General features: G+C 38.3%; 1 protein-coding gene across 5 annotated transcripts in view; it reads right to left on the bottom strand.

The window, feature by feature from the left end:
• The window catches only part of BRWD1 (bromodomain and WD repeat domain containing 1), a 98,473-nt gene that overhangs the window by 16,551 nt on the left and 65,746 nt on the right, over nt 1-16,176 (bottom strand). For 2 of the 5 annotated variants that reach the window (XM_036350105.1, XM_036350107.1), the window contains 5 exons: nt 14,893-15,039; nt 13,576-13,728; nt 8,320-8,486; nt 5,075-5,301; nt 1,627-1,794 (listed from right to left, as the gene is read on the bottom strand). In XM_036350105.1, coding sequence (XP_036205998.1) covers nt 1,627-1,794; nt 5,075-5,301; nt 8,320-8,486; nt 13,576-13,728; nt 14,893-15,039 — 862 coding nt within the window. The remainder of the gene's footprint in view (nt 1-1,626; nt 1,795-5,074; nt 5,302-8,319; nt 8,487-13,575; nt 13,729-14,892; nt 15,040-16,176) is intronic. The other 3 variants (XM_036350106.1, XM_036350109.1, XM_036350108.1) reach the window with 3 other exon arrangements.

The raw sequence follows: 16,176 nt of genomic DNA, 5'->3' as shown, positions 1-16,176 counted from the left end.
TGGCATGACTCATCATCAGGAAAATGCAAATCAAAACCACAATGAAGTTATCTCTTCACACCTGTTAGAATAGTTACTATCAAAAAGATAAGAAATAGCAAGTGTGGACAAGGATGTGAAGAAAAGGGAACCCTTGTGTCCTGTTGGTAGGAAAGTAAATCAGTGCAGCCTCTTTATGGAAAACAGTAAAGAGGTTGCCTCAAAAAATCAAAACTAGAACTACCATATGATCCAGCTATTCCACTTGCAGATATTTATCCAAAGAAAACAAAAACAAGTCCAAAAGATCTACACACCCCCATGTTCAATGCAGCATTATTTACAATAGCCACAATAGGAAACAAGCAAAGCACAGTGTCCATCAATAGATGAATGGAGCCTGGCTGAGGGGCTCAGTTGGTTGATATCATCCTGTGCACCAAAAAGTTGCTGGTTCAATCCTGTTGGAGCATATATGGAAGGCAACCAATCATCTTTCTCTCTCACACTGATGTTTCTTTCTATTTCTCTCTCTCTCTCTAAGGATGTCCTTGGGTGAGGATTTAAAAAAAAAAATGAATGGATAAAGAAGATGTGATATATATACATAATGGAAAACTATTCAGCTACAAGAAGAATGGATTCTTGCCATTTGAAACAACACAAAGTGACTATACGGGCATTATGCTAAGTGAAGTAAGTTAGACAAAGAAAAAGAAATACCATATGGTCTCACTTATATGTGAAATCTAAAAAACAAACAAACAAAACCAAGTACATAGATACAGAGAACAGACTGGTGTGTGTAGGGGGAGGGGCGGTTTGAAGGGGGTCAAAAGGTATCAACATCCAGTTATAAAATAAATAACTCGTGGAAATGTAATGTACTGCATGGTGGCTATAGTTAATACTGTAGTGCACATATGAAAGTTGCTAAGCCCTGGTCAGGTAGATCAGTTGGTTAGTGTTGTCCCTACATATCAAGGTCTGTGGGTTCAATCCCTGGTCAGGGCACATACAAGAATCAAACAATGGCCCTAGCTGATTTGGCTCAGCGGATAGAGTGTCAGCCTATGGACTGAATGGTCCCATGTTTGATTCCAGTCAAGGGCACATGCCTGGTTGCAGACTCGATCCCCAGTAGGGGGCATGCAGGAGGCAGCCAATCAATCATCATTGATGTTTCTATCTCTCTCTCCCTCCCTTTTCCTCTCTGAAATCAATTAAAAAAATCTGTTTTTAAAAAGAATCAAACAATGAATGCATAAATAAGTGGCACAACAAATCGATGTTGCTCTCTCTCTAAAATCAATCAATAATTTTTTTTAAAAAAAAGAAAGTTGCTAAGAGAGTAAATCTTAAAAGTCCTCATCTCAAGAAAATAATGAGAAAAAAATCTGTAACTGTATATGGTAATGGATGGTAACTATAGACTTGTGGTCATTTCACGATGTACTAGTATACAAATATCAAGTCATTATGGTGAACACTTGAAACTAATACCATGCCAGATGTCAACCATACCCCAATTTTTAAAAAGTTTACAGGACTAATCATATGTAGATACATTAAATCAATAAACCATTCAGTGTTTAGCTCTTGAACCTCATGATATACATCCCTCCAAAGCACCCCAGGGTCTCTCACCAGGTCTTCTTTGCGCGGCCCGGGTTCTGGTCACTCTGAGATTGCCGCTTCTGGCCAGCCTACGGCGCAAGGAGGGCTCACGAGCTCTTGAACTCCCTTTGCTCTCCTCTGAACTCTCTGAAGCTGAGGACGATAAAGAGGGACCTAAGGAATCTTCCATTTCACTTTCTAAGAAAAACAAAGCATCAACAGTTCATTACACACATTCTCTTATCTTTACACACATAAGCAGTTACTTCATAACAAAAGACTTAAAGCAGATTCCTAAATACTTGAGTATATTTTCTAAAGATGTTCGAAAAAAACAGCTGATAGGGAAAAACCAAGATGGTGGCATAGGTAAACACCAGAAATTGCTGCCTCGCACAACCACTTCAAAAATACAACTAAAAGACAAAATGGACATCATCAAGAACCACAGGAAAGCTGGCTGAGGGGAAATTCTACAACTAGAAGGAAAGAGAAAAGCACACTAAGACTCAGAGGAGGTGCGGAAGTAAAGTGCAGAGGTACAGAGGCGCACGCGGAAAGGGCTGGCAACTGAGAACACGGTTGTCTTTTTCAATCAGGAGGGCGTCTCAAGCTCCCAGCTGCTCTGAACTCTAGTTCCGGGCGAGTCTCTGGGGACCCAGACTCATACGGGGAGAAACTGGACTGTCTGGCAGCAGGCAGAACTCGAGGGTGGCTTTCTCTCAGAGGTGCTTACAGCGATTACCGGGACTGGACACTGAGACGAGGGGGCCTCTTAGGGTAGGACTGAGGAGCAGCCATAGCTGCTTGCTTCACCCTGTTGATCCCCTGAGACCCCGCCCCACCAAAGCTGTGTGCAGAGGCTTTTGCATGTGAAAGGCCTGGCCCTTTGCAACCTGAAAATTACCTAACAAACTGCAGCTGGGTCGGAGAGACCAAGAACTTCCAAAAGACGGCCCAAGGCCCCACAGCAGCTTGCATTGCTTCACAGCTGGGCCTCAACTGGGAACCTCCAAACCCCAAACAAAGAAGAGGAATCTTCAGATCTCTCCATAGCTCCTGCTGGGTAGCCTTAGGCAGAGGCTAAATTAGCACCTCCTTAGAGATCCAAGAGCCAGTGTACCCAGTGGTCAGAGTGGGACCATCCAGATTACAACTCCTCAGATCCATAAGGGACACACTCAGGGGGCAGACTCAGTGAATACCAAAGCCCCACTGAAGCAAGTCTTGCCCCAGAAGGGTGTCTCCAGCACAGAAGTGCTCCCACTGCAGACACAGCTGATTCTCACAGCCAATTGGCCTGGAGGTCGATTCCTCCCAGTGATACCTACAACAATCAAGACTTAACTACAGCCAAAACCAGTTTGGCTCAGTGGCTAGAGCGTCGGCTTGCGGACTGAGGGGTCCCGGGTTCGATTCCGGTCAAGGGCATGTACCTGGGTTGCGGGCACATCCCCAGTGGGAGATGTGCAGGAGGCAGCTGATCGATGTTTCTCTCTCATCAATGTTTCTAACTCTCTATCTCTCTCCCTTCCTCTCTGTAAAAAATCAATAAAATATATTTTAAAATAAAATAAAATAAAATATGTATATGTAATATATGCATGTAAAATAAACTTATTAAAAAAAAAAAAAAAGACAACTACAACAAGACTGTGCACACAGCCCACAAAGGGGTGCACCAAGAGTGTCCACCTCAGGTAACTGGGGAGGCTGAGCCACTGGGCCCTATAGGACACCTAGCACAGAAAGCCACTCTATCAACACAGGGAAGCATAAAAAATGCAGAGACAAAGAAACAGGCCACAAATGACAGAAATGGAGGAAAGCAAACTACAGGGTATAGAGTTCAAAACCACAGTTATAAGGTTTTTCAAGAATTTTCTAGAAACCGCTGATAAATTTAGTGAGACCCTTGAGGTTATGTAAAGGACCAACTAGAAATTAAGCATACACTGACTAAAATAAAGAATATTATAAAGAGTTCCAACAGCAGACTAGAGGATCACAAGAATCAAGTCAAAGATTTGAAATACGAAGAAGCAAAAAACACCCAACCGGAAAAACAAAAAGAAAAAAGAATCCAAAAATATGAAGACAGTGAAGGAGCCTCTGGGACAACTTCAAGCGTACCAACATCAGAATTATGGGGGTGCCAGAAGAAGAGAGAGAGCAAGATACTGAAAACCTATTTGAAGAAATAATGACAGAAAACTTCCCCTACCTGGTGAAAGAAATAGACTTACAAGTCCAGGAAGCACAGAGAACCCCAAACAAAAGGAATCCAAAGAGGACCACACCAAGACACATCATAATTAAAATGCCAAGAGCAAAAGACAAAGAGAGAATCTTAAAAGCAGCAAGAGAAAGAAACTCAGTTACCTACAAGGGAGTACCCATACGACTGTCAGATGATTTCTCAACAGAAACTATGCAGGCCAGAAGGGAGTGGCAAGAAATAGTCCAAGTGATGAATAGCAAGAACCTACAACCAAGATTACTTTACCTAGCAAAGCTATCATTCAGAATTGAAGGTCAGATAAAGAGCTTCACAGATAAGAAAAAGCTAAAGGAGTTCATCACCACCAAACCAGTATTATATGAAATGCTGAAAGGTATCCTTTAAGAAGAGGAAGAAGAAGAAAAAGGTAAGGATACAAATTATGAACAACAAATACACATCTATCAACAAGTGAATCTAAAAATCAAGTGAATAAATAATCTGATGAACAGAATAAACTGGTGAATATAATAGAATCAGGGGCATAGAAAGGGAATGGACTGACTATTCTTGGGGGGGAAAGGAGTGTGGGGGATGTGGGAAGAGACTGGACAAAAATCGTACACCTATGGATGAGGACAGTGGGGGAGGGGGGTAAGTGCAGAGGGTGGGGTGGGATCTGGGTAAAGGGGAGCTATGGGGGAGGGGAAAGAGGAACAACTGTAATAATCTGAACAATAAAGATTTAATTGAAATAAAATAAAAACAGCTGATAAAATTGGTATTAAAAGGTACATAATCAGCTCTAGCCAGTTTGGCTCAATGCATCAAGCGTTGGCCTGTGGTCCCAGGTTCGATTCCAGCCAAGGGCACATGCCTGGGTTGTGGGCTTGATCCCCAGTAGGGGGCGTGCAGGAGGCAGCTGATCAATGATTCTTTCTCATCATTGATGTTTCTATCTCTCTCCCTCTTCCTTCCTCTCTAAAATCAATAAAGAAATATAGAAAAAAAAAAAAGAAAAAAAAAACATTTAAAAAAAAGTACAGAATCAGCATTTTGAATCGTTTGTTCTCTTATTTCTGGAAGTAGCATATTATTCCTGCTTTGGATTCAGAAAATAAAGTGTATATACTTAATAAACAAAATTCCACTTAAAAACTTAATTAGCCCCCCTTTCTACTCCCTTCTATTATGAAACTAGCAGTATTATACACCTGAGCGCTCAGCAGTTGAATAACGTAACATTCTACTTCTCACCAGATAATGTAGAACCATTTGTTAGAGTGACAGGTCTACTTCTTCTCATTCTTTCTGATGATCCTGCTGAATCTGAAGAGTCCTCAGAAGAAACACCTGAAGAGACACTAGCACGTGTCTTGTGGCTTGCAGAATAAGCTGCCTGGCTTGAGGTAGACTGAGTAGGAGAACCTACCAACTCAGGAATTACTCTTATCTGAGATTTTAAACGCTTCTGCTTGGTATTTCTGGTCAGAGATATGAACAAAAGAAGCTGTATTTAACAAAACAGAAAACACCTAAATAAAAGTATATTATAACTTTAATCTGATAATAATTTTAGATCAAAATATTAAAATATCTGTTATTAACATCTTTTTCTGGCATGGATTACTATTAATATTCTTACTTTAAATTTGATATTGTTTTATCACAAATTGGAGTAATGAACAAATGATCCAAGTAACAGTTAACAGAAAATCACATTGAATATGGTTCTTGGGATTAAATGCTTAGGGAGAACCAACATTTATGTAATATAGGCATTTTTCACATTATAAATCTGAGTCTCAATATGACCCAACTTTCTCTCTAGTTTCTAAACACAGTATAAAATTAAGAGAAGACATCAACAAAACCTGAACAGAAAAGAAAAAAGGAGGGTAGGGGAAGTAAGAGAGGGTAAAAGAGGAACCAATGGTGATGGAAGAAGACTTGACTTGGAGTGGTGAATACACAATACAATATACATATGATGTATTATTGACCTGTACCCCTGAAACCTATATAATTTTATGAACCAATGTCACCCTAATAAATTCTATTTAAAATAAAAAAAAAAAGAAAGAGGCCCAACTGGTGTGGTTCAATGGTTGAGCGTGGGAACCTATGAACCAGGAGGTCACAGTTTGATTCCCAGTCAGGGCACATGCCTGGGTTGCAAGCTCAATCCCCCAGTGTGAGACGTGCAGAAGGCAGCCAATCAGTGATTTTCTCTCAATCAGTGATTTTCTCTCATCACTGATGTTCATCTTTCTCTCTCTCTCCAAGTCAAGTCTCCTCTCTCTCTCTCTCTCTCTCTCTCTCTCTCTCTCTCTCTCTCTCCCTCCCGCCCTCCCTCCCTCCCTCTCTGAAATCAATAAAAATATATTTAATTAAAAAAAAAGAACAGAGGCAAAAAAGAGATCAGAACAAATTAATTTTGTTAATCCTCACCTGAGGATACATTTTCCCATTGATTTTTAGAGAAGGGAGAGGGGAGAAGGGGGTCAGGGGAAAGGGGGAGAGAGAGACAAAGAGAGAAAGAGAATGAAACATCAATGTGAGAGAGACATCGATTAGTTGCCTCCTCGAACATGCCCCAACTGGGGCCAGGGATCAAACCTGCAACACAGGTATGTGGCCTTGACCAGGAATTGAACCCACGACCCTTTGGTCTGTGGGCTGACACTCTAAACACTGAGCAACGCTGGCTAGAGCTGGACAAGCTAATTTTTTTCTAATACATCTTTGGATTTACATTATAGATCTGGGTAATACTCATGTTGAGATAATCTTCTTTTCCTTTCAAACAAAAAGATAAAGGGCTTTTTTCGAATATCTAAAGCATCTGAGCTAAAAGATAACCACCATTCATTAAAGCAGTAACTGTTTATATCATCATAATCAAGAAAATTCAAGCTTTATGTCAAGACAGATTTTAACTTCCATTAATAACAACTGGAGGCAGACCAGTGAATACAAAAAAAAATCATTACATGCTTATACTTATCATAAATATAATTTTTAACATACACAAATGAGTAGTACCTTAAGAGAAAAAGCTTTCCTTTCTTATCCTATATTCTTCTGAACTGTTAAGACTCTTTTTCGGTTCCAAGAGAAAGCAGAGTTTTTAAAAATAGGCAAGCCCTGGCTAGTGTGGCTGAGTTGGTTGGGCATCATCCCTGGCACCAAAAAGTGGCTGCTGGTTTAATTCCCGGTCAGGGCACATGCTCAGGCTTTGGAACCAGATCCCCGTGGGGGGCACACAACAGGCAGCAGATCAATGCTTTGCTTTCACATCAATGTTTCTCTCTCCCTCTCCCTTCCTCTCTCTCTTAAAAAGAAAAATTAATTAAAAAATTTTAATAACAATAAAAACTCATACAATAATAAATCCAAACTGGGGGTCATTTTATAAAACAAATGGCCTATAGTCTTAAAAATGTCTATCAAGAAGACAAAGGTTACAAGTAAATTCCAGATTAAAAAAGACTAAAGAGCCTGGCCAGTGTGGCTCAGTGGTTGAGTGTCAACCCATGAACCAGGAAGTCACCAGTTTGATTCCCCGTCTGATTTAATAGCCAACTGCAAATAACATATGAAGATGTAAGCTATAGGACAATAGCACAAATAACTGAAGAGAACTAACCTACAACAAAATTCTTTTATCTATGAGAATTAAATAGTATTAAACAAAAGTAGATTTAAAAAAAAAACCAAAACACTAAAGTAGCTTGTTTTGAATTGAAATGCATAGTGTAATCCCCAGAACAACCATGAAGAAACCCATCAAGGGTAGAGTGCACATTCAAACCATATATGAAAACAAACTAAACAACATCAATTTGCACATTCCAATACTCCAAAATACATGTAAATTTTATATCAATGTAAGCTACATCATCAAAGACAGAATATAAATATTAAATTATGAAGAGAATAAACCCTGCATTTTATAATTCTTCTTTACAACTAATTCTCAGTAAGAAATATGGTATGTTATACCTAATAGATGTTTTCTCATAAATATCAAATGCTCAAAGTCTCTGCATTAAAAACAAAAAGTTCATTATGAAAAATATAAATGGTACCTTAAATAACCCTTTATGCCCTGGCCGAGGTGGCTCAGTTGGTTGGAGCATCATCCCATGCACCAAAAGGTGGCAGGTTCAATTCCTGGTCAGGGCACATACCTAGGTTGCAGGTTCAATCCCTGGTCAGGGAGTACAGGAGGCAACCTATCAATGTTTCTCTCTCAAAGCAGTAAGATAAATAAATAACACTTTATAAAATTCTTTTACAATTGATGATTTTCATTAAATGCTTTAAAAACTTACATAATTGCAAATCAATGAACAGAATGTTATCAAGCCAAAAAGGGACTATTCTTTTCTAAATGTTGTCTAAAATGATTAAGAATCGTTTGCATAATAAAATCAAAGACATTATCACGACCTGAAATTTTACAAAGTTGCATAGAAAGCTGGCAATAACCAATTTACCTGGTACTTTTGTTAGCCTGATTGAAACGGTTACAATTTTGCTGTCTCCTGAATCTCTGGCTTCTTCGAAGTTTTTCATTGAATTTTTGACTAATTTTAAAATCAGAGGAGATTTTCTTCATTTTTTCTTCAAATAAGGCAGACAACCTCAAGGTCATACTGTAAATCTGCAAGAATATAAAAGCAAAACTATAACCACAAAGTAACTTTAAAAGTATTTTTCTAAATGAGAATGCACTCATTGAGGCTACTTATAATCTTTTATATTAGTGTTACAGATAATGGCTCTTACTGACTTTATCTATTTCCCACCCCTTCCCTTCAATGACTTCTACAAGAGTCTGCAAGAAAGAGCAACTATCTTGGCTTTTCCCATTTTCCCATCTACATGTACAAACCTACATGTAACCTTTTCCAAAAGTTAGATGGGAAGTTTGTTGGTTTTCAAATTGCTACTGAGGCAGCAAAAAAGCAGTGTCTCTTTGAGGCAAGGGAACTTCTCACCAGTCTCTACTTGAAATCTGAATGCCTTTGATGACACTTAGATCCAAATCTGAATTACAGACAAAGAATACCTTGCATCTGGCAGAAAGAGGAAAATATGGCCTAAAATTTTACTACAAACGAAAGATTGTGTCTTAACTATTTTTATGATTAAATAACATCACATCTTGGAAAGAACGGCAATGTGATGTTAAGCACTACTATAAGCAACATTTGGTACGGCTATGTGTTTACAGGAAGTACTCTTCACTCGTCCCAATCATTCCTGAGAATAAGTGCACAAGCCTAATGTTCCAGAGCTAAGTATGAATCACTGATGCATGAGTGATTCCTACTAGAGAACCTTTAGAAATGCTTCATATATCTACCATATAAATATAGCTGTAAAATATATGTGAAATTTGCAATCCCTGATCTGATTTTTTAATGATCTTTAACAGTTATTTTCAGTATTGTGCATATGTTAAACTTATTCTTTTCACTGAAACCTGAAGTGTAGTATAAGTCACCAATTTCAACAATCCTATTGTTTGAAACCTCTGATTATCTTATCACCATTTTCATGTTTTCTCATTAGCTTTTATGTAAAATTCAGTAATACACTTGAATTGAAAATAAACATTATTTAACAAAAGTGGGTGCTAAAATTATCAGCTCTTCAATATGAAGAATGGCATATATAAAAAACCCGTTAGCATCATATACAATGGTGAAAGACTAAAAATCTTTCCCTGAGATCAGGAATAAGACAAAGATGCCTGCTTTCACCTCTGCTATTCAACAATGTGCTGTAAGTTCTAGTGAGAGCAATTAGACAAGAAAATAAAATTATCATTCAAATTGGAATGGTAGAAGTAAAACTATCTCAACTTACAGATGACATGATTCTATATATAATAACACTCTAAGATTCCAGTTGTTAGTACTAATAAATGAATTCAGCAAAATTATTGGGTACAATAACCACATACAAGAATTAGTTGTGTTTCTAATACACCAACAATGAACAATCAGAAAAAGAAATTAAGAAAGCAACTGAATTTCAAATACCATCTAAAACAATAAACTGGGAATAAACTTAACCTAGGAGGTGTTAAGACTTGTCACTGAAAATTACCAACACTACTGGAAGAAATTAGACCTAAATAAATGGAAAAAACATCCCCTGTTAAGAAATAGGAAGACTTAACAGAGTCAAGATGTCAATACTGCACAAAGCAATCTATACATTCAATGCAATCTCTATAAAAAATTCAAAGGACTTTTTTGAAATGGCAAAAGCTATTCCTCAAGCTCACAAAGAATTGCCAGGGACCCTGAGTAGCTGAATCTTGAAAAAGAAAATAGTGGGAGGACTCACACTTCCTGATTTCAAAACTTACTACGAAGCTACAGTAAACAAAACATTGTGGTACTGATGTATAGATAGATGGACACACAAACACATACATATAATGGAATAGAATTGAGTGCGAAAATAAACCTATATATCTATGGCCAACTGATTTTCAAAAATGGTGCCAATCTGAATGCCTTTGATGGGAAAAGAATAGCCTCTCCAATAGATGGTGCTGGGACAAATGTATTTCCACCTCACACCATATACAAATACTAACTCAATAGGGATCAACTTAAATATAAGAGCTATACCACAAAACTCTTAGAAGAACACATAAGGGTGAACATTTATAACAATGGATTTGGCAATGGATTCTTAGACATGAAACCAAAAACACAAAATACACACGCACACAAAAGGTAGACGGGACCTCACCAAATGAAAACTTTTATACATCAAAGGATATTGTGAACAAGTGAAAGGACAAACTACAGAATGAGAGAAAATATCTGGAAAACATTTGACAAAGATTAATATCCAGAATATATGAACAAATTCCTACAACTCAACAACAAAAATATCCAATTAGAAAACGGACAAAGCACTTGAATAGGTATTTCTCCACAGAAGATATAGAGTGGCCAATAACCATACACACGTGAAAAGATGCTCAACATTAGTGTATTGACTATACTCTGCATTCTTGATGCTCTGGCATTAGGAAACTTGATCCTGGAGAGATTGCCCTTCCCATGGCTAGCTAATTCCTCGAGATAGCAAAGAACTCTTAAAAACAAACATGCCTGATACACAAAACAATCCAGAGTTCATACCTCTATCCTCTTGATAAAACTCTCACATATCAAGCCAATATTCCATTCCCCCCATGCTAAATCACACCAGGAACCAGACACCTAGAGACCACCCCTATAGGCCAAAGCTATGGGAAATATTCAAGCTAGCCAATCCTAAACTTTACTTTGCACCCAGCTTTGCGTCCTGCGAAAACCTCAAACTACAGGCTCTGCGCTATAATCTTCCCTTTCCCGGCCCCTGCCTACTGACCAAAGCTGGTGCACCCCCATGGGGCCCTGCATGGTGAGGTGTGCCTCATTTCTAGGAATCTGTTAGTATAAACTTCTTCCTTCATGGCAGTCATCTCCAGATCTGCCTGTCCTACCATACCTGATTAAAATAAATCTCAGGTGCGATTTGTTATAAGTAATAAGAGAAATGCAAATCAAAACCACAAGAGTAATACTTCACACTCACTAGGATGGCTACAATTTAAGAAAACACACTAGCAAGGATATGGAGAAATTAGAATCCTCATACTTTGCTGAGGGAATATAAAATGATGCAGCCATCATGGAATACAGTCTGGTGGTTCCTAGAAAAGCTAAACATACAATTACCCTAGGAACCAGCAATTCCACTCATATATCCAAGGAAACTGAGAGCAAGAACTCTTACAGATACTTGTATTGCAATATTCATTGCAGCATTAATCACAATTGCCAAAAAATAGAAATAATTCGTGTCCATCAAGAGATAAATGAATAAACAAAATATCATATACCCAACCCATACAATGGATAATTATTCAGCCATAAAAAGAAAGTTCTCATACTACAACTTGGATGAAACTTTAAGACATTATGAAAAGTGAAGTAAGTTAGACACAAAAGGACAAACTGTATTATTCAACTTACATGAAATATCTAGAATAGGCAGATTCTTAAAGATAGAAAGTAGATTAGAGACTACCAAGGGCTGAGGCAAGGGAGAATGTGGAATTAATTGCTTAAAGGTTACGGAGTTTCTGTTTGGCGTTATGAAAGAGTTTTGGAAGTAGACAGCAGTGACAGTTAAACAATATTGTGAATATAATTAATGCCACTGAATTGCACTTAAAATGGTTAAAATTATAAGTTTTATGTTATATAGATTTAACCACAATTTTGAAAACCTGATAATGTAGTATATCAGAAACCATTAAATTATACACTTTAAACAGTGAGTTGTATGGTATGAATCGTATGAATCCTCAAACATATATTTAAAACAAAAGAGGAAGCCTGGTCGGCGTGGCTCAGTAGGTTGATAGTTGACCTATGAACCAGGAGGTCATAGTTCAATTCCAGGTCGGGGCACATGCTCGGGTTGTGGGCTCAATCCCTAGTGTGGGGTTTGCAGGAGGCAGCCAATCAATGATTCTCTCTCATCACTGATGTTTCTATCTCTCTCCCTCTCCCTTCCTCTCTGAAATCAATAAAAATATATGTTTTTTTAAAAAGAGAAGGGAGATGCCCTAGCCACTTTGATTCAGTGGATAGAGCGTCGGCCTGAGGACTGAAGGGTCGGTCCCAGGTTCAATTCTGGTCAAGGGCACATGCCCAGGTTGAGGGCTTGATCCCCAGAGGGGGGAGTATAGAAGGCAATCAGTGATTCTCTGTCATCATTGATGTTTCTCTCCCCCCCCCCCCTTCCTCCCTGAAATCAATAAAAATATATTTTAAAAAGGGGGGGGGTAATGAAATTTATTTCCTTTCTGGAAAGAAACAGTCTCACAATAGTGACTTTGACAATAACACAAGCATTAAAAATTTTAGACTTGAATGTTAAACTGATCCAATAAGCAATTTGGAAATTGAATGCTGAGACGAGAATTAATAATGTGGGAGGAATCTGATAATATTGAGGAGAAAGTGAAATTAAGACAAAATGATTAATTAGCAGTGAGAGTCACTGATGATAGACAGAGAAAGTGGTATAAATCTCCTCAAATTGTTGCTGTGGTGTTTTGTTTTGTTTTTAATTACCCAGCACCTTGGCCACATAGGTTTTGTGATGTTTGTGAAAATTCCCTGACAGTATGTGGGCTCTTTTGTGTTATTATGTTTCAACAAGTTTTGAAAGTTATCCAATGAATAACTTTTTAACAAAGATTTAGAAATGTACTCCATACTTGTATTCTTAAATAATCAGATCACTCATGTGTTTCTTCTTCGGATCCAAAATATTAGTTTACATTAGTCCTACCCCCACATTCAGATTTTCATTTTCTTACTTTTAATATTCTTCCAGCTCTATCAATAAATTTTCAACCCACTTTTCAAGATTCCCATCTGCATGAAAATACAGATTTTTCTCCTTCTACATATCAAATTTAAGTTTGTTTATTTTTACTGAGGCCCTCACTCCCACCAATCCATTCATAAAACTGCAGGAAGATAACATTAATTGTGGTGCGGTAGCAAGAGCAGCGATTTGGGCAGTGGCAGAAGCTCTATTCTCAGCAGTAGTCTTGCTCTACTCACTTATCTTTAATGTTCCAACCTCTTCCAGCCAGCAGAAAATTATCATCTATAACAGATCACACTCTTCTCTTCTTATAAACCACTTTAAATTACCTTTGATCTTTTGTTTGGTGTATATGCTTTTGCATTGCTAAATATCAACCGGATGTCTTTGCAAAATTCCAAAGGGCTGTCATAATTTTCCGCTTCTAAAGTCTCCCTTACTGTTCCAAAATCCATTGGAGTATCTATAATATCTCGATAGTCCTAGGTTTTAAAAACAATAATTAGTTCAAAATTTTCATTCCTGCTTATAGAAATATAAGTGCATCAGATCTCTAAAATATTAAAAACTGGTGCACAAAATTTGTTCACTGGGGGGGGGGGGCGGGGGGGGGTCCTCAGCCCAGCCTGTGCCCTCTCGCAGTCCAGGAGCCCTCAAGGGATGTCTGACTGATGGCTTAGGCCCACTCTCCATGGAGATGGGGCCTAAGCTGGCAGTCAGGCATCCGTAGTGCTGCAGTGGTGGCGGGAGAGGCTCCCACCGCTGCCGCTGCGCTCACCAGCCGTGAGCCCAGCTCAGGGCTTCTGGCTGAGTGGCACACCCGCTGTGGGAGCACACTGAACACCAGGGGGCTGCTCCTGCATTGAGCATCTGCCCCCTGGTGGTCAGTGCACATCATATCAACCACTCGTTCTGCTGTTTGGTCAATTTGCATAATACACTTTTATTATATAGGATTATAGAAGAGAAAAAAATTAGAAGGAGCTTAAGAATCATTAATAACTTTTTAAAAAACATGACCCAGACATAAAGACAAGGTAAGAAATAACCAAGTATACTTGGTAGCAGGACATAGACTGGTATTTTTATTTGGTTTTTTTTTTTCAAATTATAAGAGAAAGTTTATTTAGAAAGTTACAAAGCTAGCAAAAGTAAGCCAGCTGGACTGTGCAGGCTCACAAAACCAGTTTCAGATGCAGAAGGGCCCTTGAAGCTTAGGAGAGGGAAAGGCAAAGGTAATACACCTGGTGGGAGTGTGGGGGAGAAGAGGGGTCAGGAAAGGGAGAGCCAGACATGGACTGGTTTTTATTTCCTTCTTTACATCTTTTGTCATTTCCAAGCTTTTACAGTAAGTTTGTGGTTTACTTTCTGACTTTTTTTTTTAAGGTCATTTTCCATTCCTTTATTACTAGAGTGAAAACAGACACTTTTTACACAATTTTCAGTTTTCCTGGCGCTGGGACTTCTTAGATAATAGATACCATGTAGAATTCTCCCATTATTAGGTAACTATCTTAATGGTAAGAGAAAAAGCTAACATGAAACTAGACATCTTACTCTTTAAAAGTTTAATTTAAATACCTCTACATCGATCTCCTCTAACAAACTTTAAAAAGCCCCAAACATTCAAAAAAATGGGAACTTACTGGATATTCAACCAAATCAACAGGTTGTCTAAATGGTTCAGAATCTTCACATTGAAAAATTAAGTTCACTAGTTCCTTACACTGTTTCTTCCAGTTGCTTTCAACATAGCTGGTGGCTTTGCTGCTCCTTTTTTTCCAATCATGGCCCTAAAAATATATTCACAATATCGAAAGTATTTTTAGTGTTGGGAAAATGACACTATAATATCGTATTTGACTTTCTATCTACTTGGAAAAAATCCACTTTTCTGTAAAAATCCAATGTCACATCTAGAAACAGGTTACTCTAGAAACATTTTTCAATCCAGCACTGATCTCCCACATCTAGAAAATGTTTTCACAGAATTTGAAATATCACATTGGATAGTGGTAGGCAGAATCAGAATAATGACTCAAAGATATCTGCATCCTAATGCCAAGAACCAGGGACTATGTCACTTTACATGGCAGCTGTGATTAAAGGCATGCTCTTGAGATGGGGAGACTGTCCTAGATTATCTGGCTGTGCCCAATGTAATCACAAGGGTCCTTACAAGTGGAGGCAGAGGGTCAGAGTCAGACTGTAAGATGTTACACTGCTGACCTGAAGGTGGCCATGAGCCTCTAGAACAGCCGTGGGCAAACTATGGCCCTCGGGCCGGATCCGGCCCATTTGAAATGAATAAAACTATTGAAAAAAAAGACCATACACCCTTTTATGTAATGATGCTTACTTTGAATTTATATTAGTTCACACAAACACTCCATCCATGCTTTTGTTCCGGCCCTCCGGTCCAGTTTAAGAACCCACTGTGGCCCTCGAGTCAAAAAGTCTGCCCACCCCTGCTCTAGAAGCTGGAAAATGTGAGGACACGAATTCTACCCTAGAGTTCCCAGAAGGAACACAGCCATGCCGACACCCTGATTGTAGCCCAGTGAGACCATGTCAAACTTCTAATTTATGGAATGTAACATAACATTTTTGTTGTTTAAGCCACCGGATTTGTAATTTGCTAGAGCAGGCATAGCAAATTCTAAACAGGTACTAAACACTTGGGAAAATTATATGAAAATGACAAATCAGATGATGGAAATTCAAGTCTAACTTTTCCATGTTATCTGGGGCAAGCATATTATGAAAACTTTTATTAAAAGCTTAAAGTTTAAGCAGCATTTGGATGAAATTTAAAATGTTAACATTTTTGAGCATTCCTTGACTTTTAATTAACATATTACATTAAAACTTCAAGAGTTCTGCTGGTGACACTACAATTCTAACTACCCAATATCCAAAACTTATTTCCA

The sequence above is a fragment of the Myotis myotis genome, unplaced genomic scaffold (genome assembly GCF_014108235.1).
Source record: "Myotis myotis isolate mMyoMyo1 unplaced genomic scaffold, mMyoMyo1.p scaffold_m19_p_2, whole genome shotgun sequence".
In the NCBI taxonomy this organism is placed as follows: domain Eukaryota; kingdom Metazoa; phylum Chordata; class Mammalia; order Chiroptera; family Vespertilionidae; genus Myotis; species Myotis myotis.
The sequence above is the reverse complement of the archived record's forward strand: the minus strand, read 5'-3'. Positions and strand labels throughout refer to the sequence as shown.